At 44.2% G+C, this 22,263-nt stretch overlaps 1 protein-coding gene across 1 annotated transcript in view; it reads left to right on the top strand.

The window, feature by feature from the left end:
• Positions 1-22,263, top strand: part of EXT1 (exostosin glycosyltransferase 1) — a 290,661-nt gene that overhangs the window by 240,085 nt on the left and 28,313 nt on the right. The window contains exons 2-5 of the mRNA XM_020789593.3: positions 4,892-4,985; positions 7,247-7,354; positions 14,670-14,789; positions 19,025-19,157. Of these exons, the coding sequence (XP_020645252.2) occupies positions 4,892-4,985; positions 7,247-7,354; positions 14,670-14,789; positions 19,025-19,157 (455 nt within the window). The remainder of the gene's footprint in view (positions 1-4,891; positions 4,986-7,246; positions 7,355-14,669; positions 14,790-19,024; positions 19,158-22,263) is intronic.

Below are 22,263 nucleotides of genomic sequence, written 5' to 3'. Positions count from 1 at the left end.
TTTGCGATGGATTTTTTCCCATCGCAAGAGCGATCGCTTTGCGATGGCCCCTATGGGGAAAATTCACTTTGCGATGATCATGGGGGAGCGCTCCCCTACAATCATCGCAAAGCCCCCGCCGGTCAGCGGTTCCCAAAAAACGGGCTTTGCGCTGCTCGCAGGGAAGCACTTCCCCAGGAGCAGCCCAAAGGCTCGCTTTTTGGAACAGCTGACCGGCAGGCGTTTGGGCTGCTCGCGGCGAAGCGCTTCTCCGGGAGCAGCCCAAATGCCCGCCCCTCAGCTGTTCCTAAAGGCTGCCGTTTCGGCTGCTCCCGGAGAAGCGCTTCTCAGGGAGAAGCCCAAACGCCCACCCCTCAGCTGTTCCTAAAGGCTGGCGTTGGGGCTGCTCCGGAGAAGCGCTTCTCCGGGATAAGCCCAAACACCCGCCCCTCAGCTGTTCTTAAAGGCGGACGTTTTGGCTGCTCCTGGAGAAGCACTGAAACGCCCGCGTTTTGGAACAGCTGACGGGCAGGCGTTTCGGCTGCTCCCAGAGAAGCGCTTCCTGGAGAAAAGCCAGCGTGCGCTTGGGAGCAGGGCGGGGGAGCCTTCCCCCACCCTCCTGCCCAAGCGCTGGCCCCATTTTTGGCCAGCTGATTGGCGGTTCCAAAATGGCCGCTGCAACCATTTTTGCACGATTTCTTCGCTTACCGAGGGCGCGAAAATGGCAGCGCTATGGGGGATCTTCACATAACGTTGAGTTTTCACCCCATAGGAACGCATTAACCAAAGTTTAATGCGTTTCTATGGGGTTTCCCCACCCGCATTGCGATGTTTCTGGATAGCGACGATTAATCTGGAACGGATTAACGTCGCTATGCGGGGCACCACTGTATGTTGCAATTTTGAAAACACAATCCCAAGAGAAGAAAAATTATGCAGGGAAATACAAAGGGGGAAATTATATACCAAATTGGATTCAAACTAGTCAGAGTAGACACATTTCAGGCAGCCAAGGTAAATAACCACTGTAACTGTAACTACAGTGGTGCCTCGCTTGATGACGTTAATTCTGCAGGTGGTGCCGTTCTGTCCCTTCAGCGCTGCCTGGGGGCTGTACTGCAATGGATGCAGGCGAACGGGCTGAGGCTGAACCCGGACAAGACGGAGGTCCTGAGGGTGGGTGCTCCCACTATTGGTGGCTTGGGAGACTCCCTCTCATTTGGGGGGGGGGTGACACTGGCTGCAGAGAATGAGGTCCTGGGGATCCATCTGGGCCCGGCGCTCACCATGGAGACTCAGGTGGCATCCATGGTCTGCACCGCCTTTTTCTACCTTTGGCGGATAGCCCGGCTGCGGCCCTATCTCGATGGGGCGCTCACCACCTTGGTCCACGCGCTCGTAATCTCGAGATTAGACCACTGTAATGCGCTCTACATGGGGCTACCTTTGAAGTTGATGCAGAAACTCCAAGTGGTGCAGAATGCGGCGGCCAGAATCCTTAGCGGAGTGAGAAAATTCGATGATATTTCTCCTATCTTGGCCGCACTGCATTGGCTGCCCATTCGGTTCCACGTTGACTTTAAAGTTCTGATGCCTACGTATAAAGCCCTAAACGGATTAGGACCTTGATACTTGGCAGAACGCTTACTCCCACCTAGGTCTACCTGTGTCACAGGTGTGGGTCAGGAGCTGAGGCTGAGGAGCCTGATGCCGAGGGAGGCCCGGAAGGAAAAAAAACAAGGAACCGGGCCTTCTCCGCGGTGGCTCCTCGCCTCTGGAATAACCTGCCTCCGGAGATTCGAGCTGCACCCTTGCTGGGTATTTTAAAAAACCAATTAAAAACGTGGATGTATAAGCAGGCCTTCCCCTCCAGTTAATTCCTGACCTCTTTCCTTCCTTTCTCTTTTTATTTGATTTATTTTGTATTTTCCCATCTTGCAGAATCCTTTAATTAATTAATTGTTGTAAATTTCTCCTAAATTTGTTATGTTTTTATGTTGTAAGCCGCCTAGAGTGGTCGAAATGACTAGATAGGCGGGGTATAAATAAAGAAATAAATAAAAAAAATAAAAAAAATAATTCATTCCAGCAAAATCGCTGTAGAGCGAAAACTTAATCAAACGAAATTTTAAAAAACCATTGAAACGCATTGAAAACTGTTCAATGCGTTCCAATGGGCTGAATACCTGTTTGTCCAGTGAAGACCTTCCATACGGTGGCCATTTTCTGGTGCCTGTTAAGCAAAAAATCAGTCCTAAAAATAGCAGGGGGACATTTTCTTCAGCTGATGGCCATTTTGAAACCCGACGATCAGCTGCTTGCTGATCGTTGTATAGCAATAATCGGTTCCCGAACCAGGGAACTGATCATCATGAAACGAAAAAACCCATTTAAACCATTGTTTTGCGATCGCAAAAGCGATCGCAAAAACTTCAATGTTAAGCGGATTCGTCGTAGAGTGGGGTAATCATCCAGTGGGGCACGACTGTAACTGTAACTTACTAACTGTGACTTACTGACCTTCAGCTTCCTTTGGCCCCTTCACTGGGAGAACATCAGCCTATAAATGATACAAATAATAGAACCATGGAGGCCATCTAGTCCAAACCCCTGCTCAATGCAGGAATCCAAATCAAAGTATATTTGACAGATGGCTGTCTAATTTTCTCTTGAATGTTGGAACGCTCACCACCTCCCAAGGCAATTGGTTCCATTGTTGTACTACTTTAACAGTTATGACGTTTTTCCTGATAGTCAACCGAAATCTGGTTTCCTGTAATTTGAGCCCATTATTATGTATCTTGCACTTTGGAATAATGGAGAACAAATCCTGCCCCTCCTTTTTATGAAAATCTTTCATGCATTTGAAAAGTGGTAAATAAGCTAACCTAAGGTCCAGTGGCTAGAATCCTGTTGGTAGTTCCAGCTGGAGTAGAATTTATGGGATTTATGTAAGTAATGACTTAGCATTCCACAAATTATTAAATGGGTCCTCTCCATTTATAATTACCAGTAGGATTCTGGCCATTGATGTCAATGAGTCTTCTCTACACATGTGCAAGATTTGATCCAAACCACAGTTTTCCAAACTTCGATAGTTAAGTAAAACAAGGGAATAAGTGAAATTCCATGCAGAAATGATTCACTGTCAATGTGCCTCCCCCATCCATTTTCTATAGGTACATTCTTTCCTGTCTCAGCCTTATTCCAATCAAAGCGGATTTGACCTTATTAAATATGTTCCTAATGTCACTTGTATTGAGAGTTGGTCCATTTCTCAATTTTCAAATTGGTTTGTCTTTGCAAGTGAGATAATTGACCATCAAACCAAGGTAAAAAGATAACTATTCCAAAAGATCTGAAAATGGATGTTGCCACAGGCCATGCCACTGCTGTATTAATTAAATTTTTATATGGTGTATTAAATTCTGAATATGCTAAACCTAAAAAAGAGACTGAAAAGAGTTGCCTTAAGTGGGAATCGAATGGACCACACATCAGCACATAAAACTCACTGAAACGCAGACATCTGCCTGGTCCTTCCTCAATCGTTGGCTCTCTCAGAGCTAAAATAGGTCTCAATGGAATTTGGTCTTGATCCTAATTTGTCTGTTTGTGTGTGTGTGTGTGTGTGTGTGTGTGTGTGTGTCTGTGTCTGTGTCTGTGTGTGTTGGCAGGAAACTAAATGAGCAGGAGAAATAAGAGATGTAGGTTAAAAAAATCCAACATGTTCATCATACAGTAGTAATGCAGAAGACTGAAACCCACACTAATCTGCATCTTGTTCACTTTGGACAAGTGGTTAATAGTGAAAGAGGCACAGCGTTCTTCAGGTTTTAATGGGTGATCTTTCCATGAAAGGATCAGGTATTGGAAGGAAGTGTTCCCCAAACACAACTTGCTCACTGCTGCTAATATTCTTCCCACAGTGCATACCTGTAGAGAGAACATTGTGTGTCTTCTGCACTACACACTTGACCTGCACAGGGTGGCAGGAAGTTCAAATCAGCTGGGTCCGCACCTCATATAAGGCTGTATACCCAAGAAGAACCTCCCGCAGCTGCCCCCAGAGCATCTCCCATGCTTGTCCTTGACCTATGCCCAACTGTCCAGGTTGCATTGGAATGTGTATTGTGGTGCATGTCCGTGGTTGAGAACCGCTAACCTAGTGGTCACATTAGTTTGTCTCTAAGTTCACTGTGCCAGGCCTCTGTATCATAGCAACAGCTGTGTCGTGTGAAGCAGGCCTGCCTGTTCCACTTCTCTGTTTCTCTTAGCAGTGGCTGATGGCACACATCATTTAGTCACAAGCAGCATCTTCCCATACAGTTTAAACAACAACAGGCTGCTGGGTGGGAGGCTCTCTTTGTCCAAGAGACTTTAGCATGGAGACAATCAACCTTGGTGGGTCTGGAGGCAGGTTTTTTGTGTCCCCCCCCCCCCCAGATCAACCCCTGAACAGTCTGCCTAGGCTGCCAAACATGCCATAAAGCACGGGGGGGGGCGGGGAGGAGAGATGTGGTACATGTTTACTCCTCTTTAAAAATTGAGTGTTTTGGTGTTGAGTCGTGCAGGGTCCTGAGATGTTTCTCCACCTTTCTGGAATGGCCTTTTGCCATTTCAAGCAGAAAAAAGGGGAAATGGGAGAAGCAAAAGCGGCTTTAGGGACCAGACTTTGACCATCCACGCCTTAAGACGTGCTCTGGTTTTGCCAGGGTGTCTCGGCTGTTCCCTTCTCTCTTTTTCACTGTTTTGCTCTTCTAATATTATGTCAGCTTTACAGACGTGAGCTTGTCCAGGGATGATTCTAACCAGATGTGCAGTGCCAGATGTTTACATTTTCATGCACAGTTACTTTAGGACACGTCGTTAATTCATTATTTCCCCCCCCCCCCTTTCTCTCTCCTGTTAGGTATGATTATCGTGAAATGCTGCACAATGCCACTTTCTGTCTGGTCCCCCGGGGCCGGAGGCTTGGATCCTTCAGGTTCCTCGAGGCCCTGCAGGTACGTATAGAGGCTTAGAACTGTTTAGTATGTTTGTCACCTGGAATTGCACGCTGAGCGATACTGAGGCGAGCGAAGGCAGGCTGGAGATTTCATTTCCCTAATAGCCTGTAATCTAACATGTGTACTTTCAGGAGCAGTTGGCAGCTATTTTGCAGGAGGCACTCAGCACTGAGAGCTCGTGAGCTGATCAGATTGTTGTGTTGCTTCCACGGCAAAGGTTTCCCTAGACCAAAGCTGGCTTGATTTAGTCTAAAAGGGTTTGTCGAACAGAAGCAGATCAGGATGGCGGAGGATGTGGGAGGAGAGGGGCTGTATTCCTTAGAGAAATGCCAGTGTCATCCTACTAGGAAGTCAGGAGGAAGTGAATAAATACGGCGTACTGTATGAAATTCACCTGAAATCAAATGGCTTGTAAATTCTGCCTGGGTTTTCACATTGCATACTGAACGTGCTTTAAGTAGTGGTTCTGCTGAGTTACGCTTCCTCTAGCTGATGAAGGTGGAGGAAGGAGCTAAAAGGTAAAAGAAGGAACTGAAATGAAATTTGACTCTTAATCCAGAATGAAACTGGCATGAAATAAAATGTAAAAACCCAGTGCATGTTTTTTAGGAGGAGAGGGATAGGATTGGGAAACTTCCGTCTTAGTCTTGGATCCGCATTGTTCCACGTGGATTTCACAAATCCAATATTTCAGAATTGTAGTCTGTGGAATTTGGAAAAGTTGCAGAGTTTTGAAAAAGAACTTGTTTGGACTACAGCTCCAAAACTGACTGAGCTTGGACAAAGTTCAGCATGTCAATTTGGACAAAAATGATTTTTCTAGTCATTCTTTGTGACTGACAAAACTCAGATTACTGTGTGTGAGGGTCTGTGGTAACAAATCACATGAACAGAAACATTACGCGGAAAAATGCCCAAATTTGGAAAGCTGGTACATTGGGCAAAGGTTGTAAGATTGTGATCAAGAAGCCCCAAAGCACATTCATCAAATTTATTTTGAAGGATGACAGAAGTGGCTTCCATCCTGAAGATACATCCAAATCTAAAATGTGTGAAAAAAACAACTATGGTGCTTTTTAAGGGAAATTGCTATTGATTAATGGCGTAGCTAGTTCTAGAATTTGTTCAATCAGAAAAGATTTGGGTCAGCCATTTATGTGATGTTCACAGCTTGGTTAAGATTTAATTCAAGATTCTCGCTCAAAAGTGACATTTGGTCTCTTCTTCCATGGATGTGTGGCAAGAACTCCATGGATGGAAAGGCCTCTGCTTCTAATGAATCGCTTGGAAAAGTTACTAAAAAAATCTCAGAATCCCCCAGAACTGGGAGTTACAAGTCCAAAAATTCTAGAAGTTGTCATTCAAAGACTGCACTTTTCAAAGAACAGTCCTGATTGCAAAGATGCTTTTACTATTGCTCTTGTGTATAATGTTTTAATATAGTTGCCTAATTCTTTTTTAATTATTATCATAATTTATTGTTTTAGCTTTAAACTTTGTTTCGTTTTGTACTGTAAGCCATCTTGGATCCTTCAGGAGAAAGGTGGCATATAAATATTTTAATACATAAGTCAGTGCATTGGGAATGGAAGTCCGAGTATGTGTCTGGATGCAGTCCGAAATCCTCAGTGGATCTACTTCAGTGTAGTAGGTTTATATTACTTTAATCCTCATGGCTCCCTCCTTTGCAGTTTTGGGATTTGAGAATTTAGTGAGGGATTTATTCTCCGGGAAGGGCATTATTGCTCTGGAACAAAGAATTCCAAGTGCCTGCCAATCTAGAAACCCTACGATTCGATAGGATGCGACCATGACTCTTATAGTGGTGTCAAACTGCTATAAAAGCGTGCTGTAGGTACATTCTAAAACTATATGAGAACACAAAGGCTAGCTGTAAATCTGTTGGGTTGATTGTTCCATGGAAATTAGTGGTCCATGGAATTCCAATGGGGGTCATCACCCAGCCATTTAAAGATGCCAAGGTGAGTGAATTGAACTGCTTCCCAGTCTTCGTCTCATGGCTGGGTTTTATGACCCTTCCAGTGCCAGACATCATGGACAATCTTTCCAAGACTTTGAAGGGTAACATGGCCTTTCTGCTTCTGCCATATATCCCAGTGCTCATCTGGGTTGTTTCCACAAAGTTCTGCCTCTACAAAATAAGGACTCCATTCTCATTGTCACAGAGCTTGAAATATCAACGCACGACTGTTTCGGTTTCTCCCTAACACCCCTGGTTTTAATGACTCTCTATGCAGGCTGCCTGCGTTCCTGTGATGCTGAGCAATGGATGGGAGTTGCCATTCTCCGAAGTGATTGATTGGAATCAAGCTGCCGTCATAGGGGATGAAAGATTGTTATTACAGGTAAGGAGGCGTCACGAGGGGAGGGGGAAGCAAGCAGCCTTCATCAGATCAGTTGACAACGGCAACCATCATCTTACACTTCCAGGAAAGATGTATCCAAAAGGTCACGGCTATAAAAGAGATTTTTATCGGGATGGATTTGTCTGTGTCATTCTGCATATTAACTCCTTTAATAAGGCATCATTCACTTTCTGACATGAAGGTCACTTGGGCCTCCAAATGTCTTGGTTAAAAATGTAGGCACATCTGATTGCTTTTTATAGATATGCAGAAGAGCTACAGAGAGGCTTGGCGCACAAAGTTACTTGTAACTTGAAAACGTTCATGGTGTGGAAAGGTCTCATTCTGTGACTATAGATGAGTGACTCTTCAGTCTGTACCCCTTTTTGTTTTGTTTCTGTACTAACCTGAGACTTTTACATATATATTTTAATATCTTTACATTTATATTAGCTTTCAATGTGTGCAGTATTAGCCAAAGATAGAAATCCTGAGGATTACAGCACCCAGTGAAGGAGGAAATCCAGGAGTTAGCTAACCCTCACAGAATGCAAAATATTATAAGTAGCTAAGTTGCAATCTACAGATTGATCTGCGAGTTTCCACTCAGGCTATTTCAAATAGGAATTAGAGAATTTTTGAATATTCAAGCATCCCTAATTAAGGCCCTTCCAATTTCCTGTTCTCCTTCCTCTGGTTCAGCTTTCTCTAACTTGCTGCTCATCGTGACCATGTAAAAGCACAGAATACATCCTTGGGCTGGGCCATTATCTTTAGAGATAATTCAGAATGGCTCAATATGGAAACACAAGAAGAAGGTGTGTGAGTCCATGACACTGGTATCATCACCTGTAGGTTAGTTAGCCTGCCAGCTTCAGTGAAAATTCCTTGGGAGGAGAAAGCGAGGGTTGTAGGATCGGAGCCAAGCTCCCGTTCTTGTCTCCCATCCTTACATTTCTTTCCCACTTTTCTGTGAAAAATGTAGTGCTGAAGGCAGCAGTCAGCTTCACACTTGAAATCGCTGGTTTGACTGGACAATACTGTATCATGAGGAGAAGGGGAGGTCATGTTTACAGCTTGTTGTGCCACTGAAATATGACTGGAGGATCGTGAAACTATTGAGAATCGTGGATCATGAAACTATCGTGAGGATGGTGAAACTATCGCAGAACTATTTGAGGTGTCACTGGAAGCTAAGCAGAAGGAAAACCTATCCAAAATCACTGATCTGTCCCCTTCCTGCAGCAAGCAGCCCACACAAAAGGGAAAAAAAGTGAAGTGTGTTGCTTATATACTGCCCCATAGCACTTAAAGCACTCTCTGGGTGGTGTGCAATTTAATTATGCAAGCTACACATCCCCCCCCAGGCCCCAGCAAGCTGAGTATTCAATTTACCAACCTTAGAAGGATGGAAGGCTGAGTGAACCTTGAGCCGGCCACCTGGGATTGAACTCGGGTTGTGAGCAGAGTTTTGGCTGCAGTAATGCAGTTTAACCACTGTGCCATGAAGGAAAGTCCTTCCTTTCACAGACCTTCCACATACAAAGTTTGTGCTCTTCTATTGAGGGCAACCAACAGAAGTTGCTCTCAAGCAATAGAATGCTACCACACAACCATAATATGTACATTTAGCAAAATCTGAATATATGCCTGACAAGTTGCTTAAAACTGGGAATTTATAGGTTGCCAAAGACAGAGGAATAGGTGTGTGAGAGGAGGGTAATGCGGTTATGAAGAATTTAAAATCTATGCCATCTCCTCTACACAGAGAGAGAGAGAGAGAGAGAGAGAGAGAGAGAGAGATTACTGTTCCTGTCTTTGGCCTTTCCTGTAATGTAGGATTGATTCTCTTCACAGCTGCTTTCTTCCTAGGGCAGCTCCTGCACCATTATTGACAGTGGTTTTTAAAGAGCTGGCATGAAGCCCAAATGTCTGCTCTGGGAAATGTTGTTGTTGTGTTAGTTTCTCATTTCCAGTTTTATATGAGATTGGGTGTTTTTATTTACATGCTCCCATCAGTCTCACACTACTCCAAGGTTAAGCCAGTCTATCTGTCTATATATATATATAGTGGGGTGTGTAGATTATATATACACATACCACATTCCCAGCCCCTCATTCTGTCATTACGCAAATTACCTGCTATTAAAACACCATCTCTTTCTAACAATTCTTACGTTGTTGTGGTAGATCAGCATTGATTCATCACTTCCCACACCTTACTTCCTGTCTGAGAAAATTAATAGCAAATAGCCAAATATAGTTAAAAACGGAATGTCTGATTCCCTGTCTAAGTGTGCCAACATGCAAAAAATACACTTCAAAATAAATATATATTCAGAGCTTTCTGCCACCTTTGCAGATATAAACAGCTCACTCTGTCTGTTGGAGGCAATGATTCTTTTTCATTTCGCGTGCAGGCATATATCAAAAGACTGAAAAGCTGAAAGGTTTGAACCAAAAAAAATTGCAATAGATGAAAAAAAACGTAGTATACATATATCTTGCCATGTAATACATGCATACACTTAAACAAAAATCTAAGTTCATAAAAATTGCATAATATACAACAGAGCTTTGCAATAGACATTTTTGCTTTTGTGGAGGCTGTAAAAACCTTTAAACACATTGCTTTTTTAAGTTTAAGATGCCATCCTAAATGTAATAGCTAGTGAGAAAGCCCCATTGAACAGAACAGAACTTACCTCTGAGTCAACAGACACATTTAGGTTAGATAGTCAATGATTTCTGTGCCTTGGGATGTGGTTTGGAAAGGCAGCTAATCAAATTTAAAATAATATTCTATCGCTATACCACAAAATGACCCTGCTGTAGGCTGTCGTTAATAGTTGCACTCGTTAACACAATTAGTTTGAAGGGCTATGGAGATCATTAAAATGCATGAACATTATCATATTATAACAATCTGGTGGGCAAGGGTGACATGATTCCATTATTCAAACTATTTTTTTTCCAAAATTTCATTTCAGTCCATCACTTCCTCCTGGGGAGTTCAGAGTGACATACATCGTCTCTTCCATTTGTGTCTCCTAATAACAAATCTGTAAAAGATAGTGACATACAGGAGACCACCCAGTTAGTTTTGTGGCTGCATTGTTTACAGAAATAGCTGGACATTTTAGTTCAGCCAGTGGTCTAGTCAAGGTTCACATATGGAAGGAACCGGTTTTTGAACTCTCGAGTTCCCATTTCTGAATTCAACATGCAAGTTAACGTTAACAGCGCTCAGTAAAAATGCTTTAAGCGCATGTTTCTAAATGATTTATAAATACCAAACTCAAACACAAATATACGTCAGGGAGACAGTGTAGAAAAATGATCAGACTCTTGGACCATGACTTGTGAAATTCAGGTCCGTGTCTCCACTTGCTGTAAAGCCCACTGGGTGTTGCTGAGTTAATCATTTTCTCTTAGGTTGACCAACTTCACAGGTCTGTTGTGAAGGTAAAGATGATTTCCATGGACCCCCTTGAGTTTATTAGGGGGGAAATGGGTATAAACGTACCTTATAAAGAAATGAGATACGTAGATTTTTATTGATTTTTTTTTTTTGCAGCCAGTGTGCCTGTTTTTATACACAGAAGGTTGTGGGTACTGTGAAACACTTCTTTGCTGACCACAGTTTACTTTTATCAAAAGTTGATTCAGAACTGGCTTGAACTGAAGGAGAGGACAGAGCTGCAATCAGCATAGTACAGTGGTGCCCCACATAGTGACGTTAATCCGTTCCAGGATTAACGGCGCTATCCAGAAACATCGCTATACAGAACATAAAGCCCCAAAGGAACGCATTAAACTCCGTTTAATGCGTTCCTATGGGGGGAAAACTCACCGGTAAGCGAAGATTCCCCATCCAGCCACCATTTTCGCCGCCTCGGTAAGCGAGGGCAGGATGTGAAAATGCTGCGGGCGGCCATTTTCTGCACCCAGCGGCCATTTTGGAACTGCCAATCAGCTGTTTTCTAAACATCGCAATGCAAAGATCGGTAAGTGAAACACTTACCGATCATCGCAATGCGATATTTGCCACCTAAAACATCGCAATGCGATCGCATTAGCGATCGTAAAAAACGCGTCACTATGCGGATTCGTCATTAAACGGTGTGCTCGTTAAGCGAGGCACCACTGTATTGACTTATTTTTGCCCTCTTCAGAACGGTGTAAGGCTACAGGAGAACAGATGTATTCTAATTAAGAATATTTTATTGAGAATGTTTTTTTTTAACTCATGAGAGAGCATAATTGAGGGAAAAGTCATCTGCTCGATGTAATCTAATATCCAAGTGGAGAATGCAAAACAGCACAGACAACAAGCAAACATAGCTGGGTGCCCTGTGCGTAATGAGCCTGGGGAAAGGCGAAATATGAATTATTTGATAGGCTTAGAAAGAGTACAGCAGTGTGATGAAAAAAATGGTTGCCGTGTTAAAATAAACACATGCTCCACTGCCCCTCCCAAATAAAAATAATGTTGAGAAGAGTTGATTCATGGCCGCTGCTTTAGATAGCAGAAGGTGAAACAGAATAGGAAACTGTAGGTGGAATAACACATATCTCACATGTTTGCTGTACACACACACACACACACACACACACACACACACACACACACTCATTTCAGGAATCGAAATCAAAGTACAGTGGTGCCCCGCATAGCGACGTTAATTCGTTCCAGGATTAACGTCGCTATTCGAATTCATCGCTATGCGGGGGGGAAACCCATAGGAACGCATCAAACTCTGTTTAATGTGTTCCTACGGGGTGAAAACTCACCACTATGCGAAGATTCCCCCATCCGGCCGCCATTTTCGCCGCCCGGTAAGCGAGGGCAGGGCGCGAAAACGGAGCGGGCGGCCATTTTTTTCTTCCAGCGGCCATTTTGGAACCACCAATCAGCTGTTTTTAGAACATCGCAATGCGAAGATCGGTAAGCGAAACACCGATCGTCGCAATGCGATGTTTTGCCATTCAAAAAACACGTCGCTATACGGATTTGTCGTTAAACAGTGCACTCGTTAAGCGAGGCACCACTGTATATCTGACAGACAATTGCCTAACTTTCTCCTGGATGCCTCCAGTGCTAGAGTGTGCGCGCGCACACACACACACACACACACACAGTGAGGCCTTAAAAGATAAGTAGGGAGTGGTGATAAATATGTTTGTCTAGCATCTCCAAGGCATGCCTTATCTAATTTATAGTTCTCAGAAACACAACTATAATTTTTCTGAATTTCATGACAGAATTGTGCGGTAAAAATAATGTTTCTATTGAGGAAAAGTGCAGATAAAAATGTGTATATTAGTTGAAGGAACATGCAAAATGTGTTCTGTTTGTAATTAATAATCATCATGTGCTGTCAAGTCAGTTCTGACTTGGGGCAAGCCTCTTCAGGGTTTTCCAGGTAGAGAATATTCCAGAAGTGGTTTCCCATTCCCTTCTTCTTCCCTAGGACTGTGCAACTTGTCCAAGGCCATACAGGCTGGCTCTTCTCCCTGGAGGCACAGTGGAGAATCAAACTCCCAACCTCTGTCTCCCCAGTGAGATACCTAAGTCAGTGACCTATCCAGCCAGCCTGTTTGTAATTATAAGGGGACCTGCTTGCCCAAATGAAAATATTAAGAAAAACTTAACTTGGAGGTACAGCTTGAGATGGATATGGCACTAAGAAAGGGAAGTCACCGGTCACAGTCAAAGCAATGCAGTGGGTCCGCTATTTGGAAGCTTACCAGTTAGACAAAATGGGGAGATCCTACACTAGCTTCAGGGTATGGAGGCAGCCTCTGTCAGAACTCACTGTCCCATGGGATCCTCCTACATTATTCGGAGGACTAATGTAGGATGCTTTGTGCTGGGTGCTTTGCTCCCTGATGACCAGAAGAATTGCAAGGGAACCAAGTGCAGATAGTTTTGCAGTTCTACCTCATGCAGCTTAAGAGGCTTTCACTCCCATAATTCAACCTCGGGAGTTCCTGCCAAATTAGTGGGGCAGAAGTCCATTGAACACAGGAATCCCATCAGGGTCCTGTGTGAAGATGAACAGCAGAGCTGCAACTAACAGGATGTCCTAGCCTTCGCTGCCATGTTGGTTAAGTTGGGTTATGTGGGAATGGCATATGCAGGGAGTGGATGGAGGAATGGAAGGAATACAGCGGCACCTCGCAAAACAACAACCCCGCAAAACAACGAATCTGCATGACGATGAGTTTTTGTGACCGCCATTGCGCTTAGCAAAACAGTGATTCCTATGGGGGAATTTCGCTGGATGGCATTTCGTTCTGTGCTTCCCCAGACGCTTTTTTTTTCGGGACCGATGCTTAGCAAGAGGACGATTTAACAGCTGATTGGCGACTCTGCAAATGGCTTCCCTAGGGTGTTTGGGACCGATGCTTAGCAAGAGGACAATTCAACAGATGATTGGCGGCTCCGCAGAATGGCTTCCCTAGGGTGTTTTCTTTCGCAAGACAGCTATTTAAAATGGCTTCCGTGTGGGCAATCTTCGCTGGATGATGACTATTTTCCCCATTGGAACGCATTAAACGAGTTTCAGTGCATTCCAATGGGGAAAGGCTTTTCGCAAGATGACGATTTTGCTAAACAGCGATTTCAATGGAATGCATTATCATCGTCTTGCGGGGCACCACTGTACCTGGGTCTTGAGCACACAATGGCCATACTAGCTACGTGCTGAGACTCCCCTCATTTGTGTTTTCCTTCTGCTCAGGGAGGAGTCTTGGGGAAGAGATACTGCACTCACTTGGAGAAGGCAGGTTCACAGCCTTCCAGCATCCAGTGTTTGTGCCTTTAACATTTCAGCGCTATGGGTCACAACCCTGATCGCCACATGCCCTAGTTGCAACGTAGAGGAACAGAATCTTAAAAGAAATTTGGGGGGGGGGGGATCACCTAAGGTAGTTTTTGCCTCCCAACAGTCACATGGCAAAAGGGGGGGGGGAGTTGGAAGTATTTTCTGTACAAAGTTATCTGGTTCTGGGAAAGGGCTCTCCAATACTTGTGAGAAGCGCAGGTTCTCCAGAGGGAAGTGGGACAGAGATCACATTAGCAAACAGCCTGTATAATTCAATTTCCAATTACTGTGATCACGACCGCTGTTGTCTGACAGGGTGGCTTGTGTGCTGCAAATGAGAGCCAAATGCGCTCTGCACAGATCCATAAAAGCTAAACTGATTGTGCCATAAACAGATCATCTGGAAAGGCCCCCAGTTGTGCCTTAATGTTCTTGGGTTCCAAAGTTTTCTGCACTTTCTGATTTGTTTTAACCTTGCATTACAGATCCCTTCTACAATCAGGTCTATCCATCAGGATAAAATCCTAGCACTTAGACAGCAGACACAGTTCTTGTGGGAGGCTTATTTTTCTTCGGTTGAGAAGATTGTATTGACCACACTAGAGGTGAGTAACTCTTCCCAGATATTAGTCAAAACGGAAGCATCAATGTTCTCTTTCTTGGATTTCACCTTGGCTTCTTGAGGGACCTGCGGGTGGGTTGTATGTGTGTGTTTTAAATGAGGAATGGGGCAGAAGAAACCCTTTCTGCCTCTCTATAGCATTTCTCCCTTAAGGAAATGTCTTCTTTGTTATTAAGAGTGGTGTAAGAAGGAAATGACATTGTGACAAATGGGAAGCCATGCAGCTAGTGAGGTGGAAGTTGCCTCATGTAGACTAGTGGATTCTTGGAGGCTTTGGGATTGATAAATCATCATCCTTGTCATTCCTGGAGAATGGGTTCTTTAAGGAACCTTTCAGAAGAAATTGCTTTTCGAAGAAGTATTGTAAATCCCCCTCTCCTTCAGTAGGCTTTGTATTGCAAGAGGTTTGGATGGCCTTTGGCTGGTCTCTGGGGGCCGGAGATGTTGGACTTAAGGCAGGAGCTCTTTTCAGATTAAGGGGGAAGATGACAGAATGGCATCAACAGACGCTGTTGAGAAACAAAATGAGTTTGCCACATTTCCAAAAGCATTTCCGTACAGCTGTGGCCAAATACTACAGTAGCTCACATAAAATGTATTTTTCTCCCTTGCTCTAGGAAGACTGAAGTTCCAAGAGAGATTGAAAGAGAGAGTTGAATCTCTTTTGGACTTCAACCTTCTAATGCCCTCACATTTCCCTTGCTGACTTCTGTATTCTGGGAGCTATCATCAAAAAAGTAACTTCTCCAAGGGTCAGCACTAACCATGTTTTCATGTTATCTTTGAACATAACTCTTGCCTTCTCCCCATTAGTCCTGGATCCAGACATAACACTAGCTCCCACAAATCTGTAGTTGCACTTGGGAATGTCCATCCCATCTCTTAACCCATTGGTTCCCAATCTTGAGTAACCCAGATGTTCTAGGACTGCAGGACTGCAACTCCTAGAACCCTCAGCCAGCACAGCTAGTGGTGAAGGCTTCTGGAAGTTGCAGTCCAAGAATGCCTGGGTTGTTTAAGGTTGGGAACCATTGTCTTAGCCCATTGCCCCTGTATTTGGCTTTCACCATGTGCAACAACGCTATCCATAGCTACTGCTGATTAGGTACACATTATTTGCAAATAGACTTCAAGCCATATTTTTACATTCAAGTTCACCAGAAAATGCAAGTAGATAAATGGGTACCGTCTCGGTGGGAAGGTAACGGCGTTCCGTGTCTAGTCGCGCTGGCCACGTGACCATGGAAACTGTCTTCAGACAAACACTGGCTCTATGGCTTGGAAACGGGGATGAGCACCACCCCCTAGAGTCGGACACGGCTGGACTAAATGTCAATGGGAAACCTTTACCTCACCAGAAAACTATGAGTAGTGCCTCTCCACTTGTAACTCTAAACAAAGGCTGGTCAACCAGGAATCCTTCAGTTCTTCTTAACTGTGACCCTCATCAACACTAGTCAGCATAGCCAGTAGAGGGGAATAATGGAGTTGCAGTCCAGCAACAATTGGAGGGCTACAAGTTACTTGCCCTTGCTTTAAATCAAGGTTAATCCTGAGAAAAGCAGGTTTTCTAAGCTGGTTTGCAGGCTGGTAAAAACCCGCTACAGTGGGGTCTTGACTTGAGAACTTAATCCGTATTGGAAGGCGGTTCTCAAGTCAAAAAGTCTGTAAGTCAAGTCTCCATTGACCTACAGTGCATTGAAAACCGATTAATCCCGTAACAGGCCGTTTTTGTTCCATTTTGGTTTTTTTCTGGTCTGTAAGTCAATTCTCAGGCTGCAAGTCAAACCTAAATTTTGCGGCCAGAGAAGTCTGTAACTCAAAAAGTCTGTAAGTCAAGCCGTCTGTAAGTCAAGGGTCCACTGTATTATGCTTAAACTCCTCTTCCACCCACCCACCCACACACACACACACACCCCTCAGGCTGAAATCCAATGTAAGTTGCAACCAGAGTAGGGCCATTGAGTGAATGGTGTTGCCTCACTAAATCCACACTAATTCAGTGCGCTGGCTACAACTTACTAGAGGATTTCAGCCACAGTGTTCTACACAACCATGGTTATTTTCATTTTAAGTGTGGCAGTATTTCCTTCACCAGTGTCTCCATCAGAGCTAAAAACAGTATATTCTCATAAAGTTCCAGGACGCCAAGTAGCCTGTGTTAATTTATACAATGAGAGCGACCATGGAAGAATGTGATCTTCTGCCCCTTGGCCAATGCTTCCTAAGGAATATATTCTGGTTATAAAGAGCTGTTGTCAGCTGCACAAATTCTCCTCTTCCTGGCCTCCTGTCCCTCCTTTGAACTCATCTTTCATGGCTCTCATTCTCATCCAACCATGCAAAAATAGGTCTAAGAAGGAGATGAACTTCCCCTAATCCAATTTACACTTTGTTAGTGGAGAGTTGGCATGTTCCACCCATATCAGAGGTGACTGATTCATCAATGAGAATGGACTTACTCTATGGCCAACCTACATACCAGTATTGGAAACAGAAGCAAAATTTTTCAGATCAAATTTTCAGCAGGACTTTTTTTTTTAAATGATCTTTTAGAAATGCAAAACCCCCAGTATTTAGCAACATGAGTGTATCAGTTTTCTCTTTGCTTTTTATTGCTAGCGAAGGAGCTGTAAATCTTTTCCATGTTTGTCTTTTCCTGCCTGCTTTCTTCCAAGTATTTCCCCTCTTGCAACCTCAGAGATAGTCAGGTGTTGTTTTCATAATTTAGAATTGCCATATGTTAAATCTAGTGTGTGGTCCTTAGGTCAGGACCCAATCCCATAAAATAATAGGATCCACAAGAATGTCCCCACCTGACCTGCAGCAAGAGATGCATACAAACAGTGGGTTGTACAATAGTCCCAAAACTAAACTGGGTTGGTTGCAAAATGGGTGTCTCTGTGTGTCCCGTGGTGGTCTTCAGTTTTTACCTGGAAATGTCAGGGATTGTCTGCATGCATTGTGTGATGTACCTTGCCCTTGAAATATGGACAGAAATATGGACAGAACCAAGGTCTATGTAGTCCACCATTCTTTTCTACATGCTGGCCAAGCTATTAACTATGCCAGTGCAACGTGAGTGTCTTGTAGGACACTCTGTCTGCCAGCAGGCCATGGATGCTGTTACACACTGTGTTCCTCAACAACCAGTAGATAGAGGCATATTGCCTGTGATACTGGGATTGACATGAAGTGATCCTGAATGGCAGCTGCATTAATGGCCTTATACTTCATATATTGCTTGTGCTCCACAGCAAAATAGTGAATATGGGTTCCTTTCCAAGAAAGCTAGATTGTTTGACAAGCATCTAATTCAAACCAATGACAGTTCAAATGCATGTGCATAATTTAGTCTGTAGTTTTTAACTACTATGCATAATCTGTTTCCTCTCTGCTAATGATGGTGCAGGACAATGAGAACCTCAGCTTCCAATTCATGGCTGATCAGATTTCACCAGTAATTTCCCCGGTGTGACCAGATGTATCTTAGGAATTTTAAAAGCTAGCATCTCACTTTGAAAATAAAGGCTGAAATGCTCAGGGCCTAAATTCCTTCTCTAACATGAATTCCTGTGCTTGCTTTTTTTGCTCATGTAAAATCACAGTAGTCTGTTAATAGTGAGAGTCCCATTGATGGTCTTTGGGCCCAAAATACTGGTACTCCCCTTGCATGTTGTTCCATTCAGTTTTACTTTGAGGCATGACGCTCGGGGTGGAAGAGGAGGAGGAGGAAAGAGGTGAAGGTTAAAGTTATTGCTATTCAGCGATGGTATGCATCCTGTCTCAGTCTACCACTAGACTAATTATTTTATTCAGGATATTGATGGCAAAATGGTAAACTGGATTAATCAGCCTTGTAACTGACATCCCCGCTTTAAAAACTAAAAATGTTTTGACTCAAAAAAGACAGCATCCGATAATCATGCCCAGGTTGTCACCGTGTCTGCAGCAACTAATGAGGTAGTTTGCATACCATTATGTGAGACTTCGAACCCCCCCAGGAATCTGCACAGGTCACCGTCATTTGGTCTGTTTAATAGGAGAGGAAGGGGGCGGGATCAAAGAGGAGTGCTAAATAACCCAGGGCTTGCTGGCTTTTACAAAAGGCACAGCAGCCGCTGGCTTGAGTGGGCACTTCAGCCTCAACCATTTTCTTATCAGGACCTCTTTCAGAAATTGTTTCTTTCTTCCTTTTTCTCCCTTCCTCCATTCCAGATTATTCAAGACAGAATATTTAAGCACATATCACGTAACAGCTTAATATGGAATAAACACCCTGGCGGGTTATTTGTACTGCCACAGTATTCCTCATATCTGGGAGATTTTCCTTACTATTATGCTAACCTAGGTAAGTGACACCAGTCGATGACTTTACCTTATGGGGAGGCTGAAGCGAGTTTCTGGGGTGGTGTATCAGCAACGGCTTTGGAAATATTTCTTTTTGGAGGACTAAAATACCCAGAATTCCCCCCCCCCCCAAGCTGGGTGATTGGGCGATTGTAGTCTAAAACAAAGGATCTTTCCCACATTCTGCTCTGTCACGTATAAAGCACTGTGGAAAGGGTTTGGTGCTACAGCCTGTGTTTGCAAAAATAGGACCTTGCCTCATAAATGTGTCTTCCTCTCAGGGGTGGCTTTATATCATTAGGGAGGGTGAGGTAACAGCAGAGATGCTGGAGGATGGCAGCACCTGAGCCCTATTGAGCGGCCCATACTTTCCCCTCTCTTGGGCAACAGAGGTGTGTTGGCCTCATGGCCTGTCCTGCCCCCACTGCTGAACGTAACCTGCTGTCCTCAGGTGAAGTTCCACCATCCGTTTTGAAGCACGAGTGAATTGCTAGACCAGTTCACTTCAGTGCCTGAAATGGGAAAGGGAAGCCATCTTGTCCTTTGCATCATATGACTGAACATCATGTTGGTCCTGTGCCCTCCCATCTTCCACGAGTCCTTCTTCCCCAAATCCTTATCTTGCAAAACCCAGTTTGAGCTGGCACTATTTTGGAAGTCCAGCTTATTCAAACAGAAAGAGTTCACATTTTAAATCCTCCTCACCCAGATTCACTTAGCTATATGCTCATCAGCACCACATGTATTTGTTTTGCCTGAGTTATTTTGTTTGTCTCCCGTAAACTATGAGAGGATCTGCTTTAAAGCAAGAGTAGGCAAAGTGTAGATCTACTGTGAGATCTGTGGAGTAATATGCAGCAGTGACATAGTTTTCTGACTCCAAATTATTTGATAATTGCCCTTCTGTCCAAGGGTATCCTTCCAAAATAAAGAAAGGTTTGGGTTTTCAGTGAGCTGAAACTGGGAGTGCCTTTCATTTCTGCTGTGCAACACATTTCTGAGAGTTTTCATTCTTGAAAAGAACTCCCAACTAGTGGATCTCAGGGCTCTAGTAAAAAGCAAAGCAGATCCAGCAAGCCTGAAGTCTTCCCCACCAAGGCTTTTGAGTTACAGAGCTATGGATCATGCCCTGGGTGGAAGAGTCAATCAGGAGAGAGGAGAAAGGAGAGGAAACGAGTATCATTGATGCGCATGGCTTGTGGTTTGCCAGTTGTGTTTATAGGGAGCCAGGGTCGCTTCTGTAACGGATCATTGTGTCCCCCAATGTCCCTCTCTGTTCTATTGTTCAGCCAGCTGTCCAAAAAACCAGTTATCATCTGCTACAGTGGTTCCCAACTGTAATGTCCCCAGCTGTTGCTGGACATCAGCTGCCAGAAGGTCCAGCCAGGACATCGAGTGGGAGGGATTCTGGAAGATGTAGTCCAAAAATGGCTGGGGATCAACAGTCATTGGGAGCCACTGTCCTGCTATGTTGGAGAAAATAAGTGGGCAGCAATGGAACCAATTACCTCAGGAGGTAGTGAGCAGTCCAACTCTGGAGGCATTCCAGAGGAAATTGGACAACCATCTGTCAGATCTGCTTTGATCTGGATTCCTGCCATGAGCAGGGGGTTGGACTCAATGGCCTTACTGGCCCCTAGCAACTCAGTTATTCCATGATTCTATGATTCTGTTTTCAGTCTCGAGAGGCAGAGGATAGGTCCCTCTGGTTTAGCCATTTGCCTTTTTTGAAATAATTTGCAAGGTTCCGTGTCAGAATTGACTAGTGGAGAGAACCAGAAAATGTTGGCAGCCAGTAATGACAATGCTGTGTGTGGCATTTGTGACACAACATAGCTCTTCATTGGTACCACCAATGCCTAGAGGGAGCAGCAAGGCTAAGATTATCGGGCCTTTATGTACCTCCTATTTCCTCCATACTTGTGTGTCCACAAGTATGGACACACAAGTATGGAGGAAATAGGAGGTACTTTGATAGCCAGCTTTTTCTGACCAATCTTTGAGTTGTGAAAATGGCTGGTTGAACTTAGGAAGCTCCACACACGGAAGTCCACCAAGCCCAGTGCTGTTCTTTTGATGAGCAGCAGCTTTTCAGGAGCTCAGACGGATAACATGCCCATTGCGTGTTACCTGACCCTTTAAGCTGGATAAGCCGGGAATTGAACCCCAGACTTTCTGTATGCAAAGGCTGTTCCTTACCAGTGAGCTGCAGCCAATCTCCTGCTTGTGAACCGCCATCCGTCAGGCCTCTCTCCAACAGATCTGCCTACACAATCTGTTCCCGCTGTGTGTGCCACAAGTAGAATGATAAAGTGCAGGGCAGGAAATTGAGCCACTAACTCCCAAAGTCTCAAGCCTCCACATGCTGCAGGGAAGTTAAGAAGAAATGTTTCTGGTTCTAGTATTTCCTTATGTCACGGATAAATTTCCACCTCGCCTCGGTTATGCATGTGCTTTTCCATCCAGGCGACGCTGTCGCAACACTGGTTAGGAACAAGTGTTCTGCTCTGTATTTATCTGCCTGCCTATACTGTGCTATTAGTTGCCATTGTATTTCCAAGGCCAATTTAAAATGCTAGTTTTGACTTTTAAATCCTCCAAATGCAGGGTCAAAGTTACTTAGGAACACAGGAAGCCATCCCCCCCCCCGAATTATAACAATGGCCCATCTATATCTATATATATATTTTTACTCTGGTTGTCAAAGGTGGTTCACTTCAAACAGGATTCTTTCTGAGCCCTACCTAAGAGGTGAAGGATTGAAGCTGGGAGCATGTTGTACCTCTGAGCTTCAGCCTCTCCCCATTGGAGCACCTCCCATTCCCTCAGAATTTCCCATGACCTGACCCTGTTTAGCTTCCAGAGCGAGACCCAGTATCTTGGCCCACCTTCCCCTGCATCAGCCTGCTCATACTCTCTCCTTCAGCCACAGGGACCCATTTCCTTGCTCACTAACGGAAAGTAAATCCAGAGAATGATCATTTTTTCTAGTGATCATAAACCTCTGGCATGAACTGTCTTCAGTGGCCATCTTTGCAGACCTTTGGGGAGGCTTTGAGGACATGCCAGCTTTCTTTAGATTTCTGCTCAACTGTGATGGGTCTTGG

Source organism: Pogona vitticeps, chromosome 4, assembly GCF_051106095.1.
Source record: "Pogona vitticeps strain Pit_001003342236 chromosome 4, PviZW2.1, whole genome shotgun sequence".
Lineage (NCBI taxonomy): Eukaryota > Metazoa > Chordata > Lepidosauria > Squamata > Agamidae > Pogona > Pogona vitticeps.
Note: the sequence above shows the minus strand (reverse complement) of the source record. Positions and strands in the feature narration are given on the sequence as shown.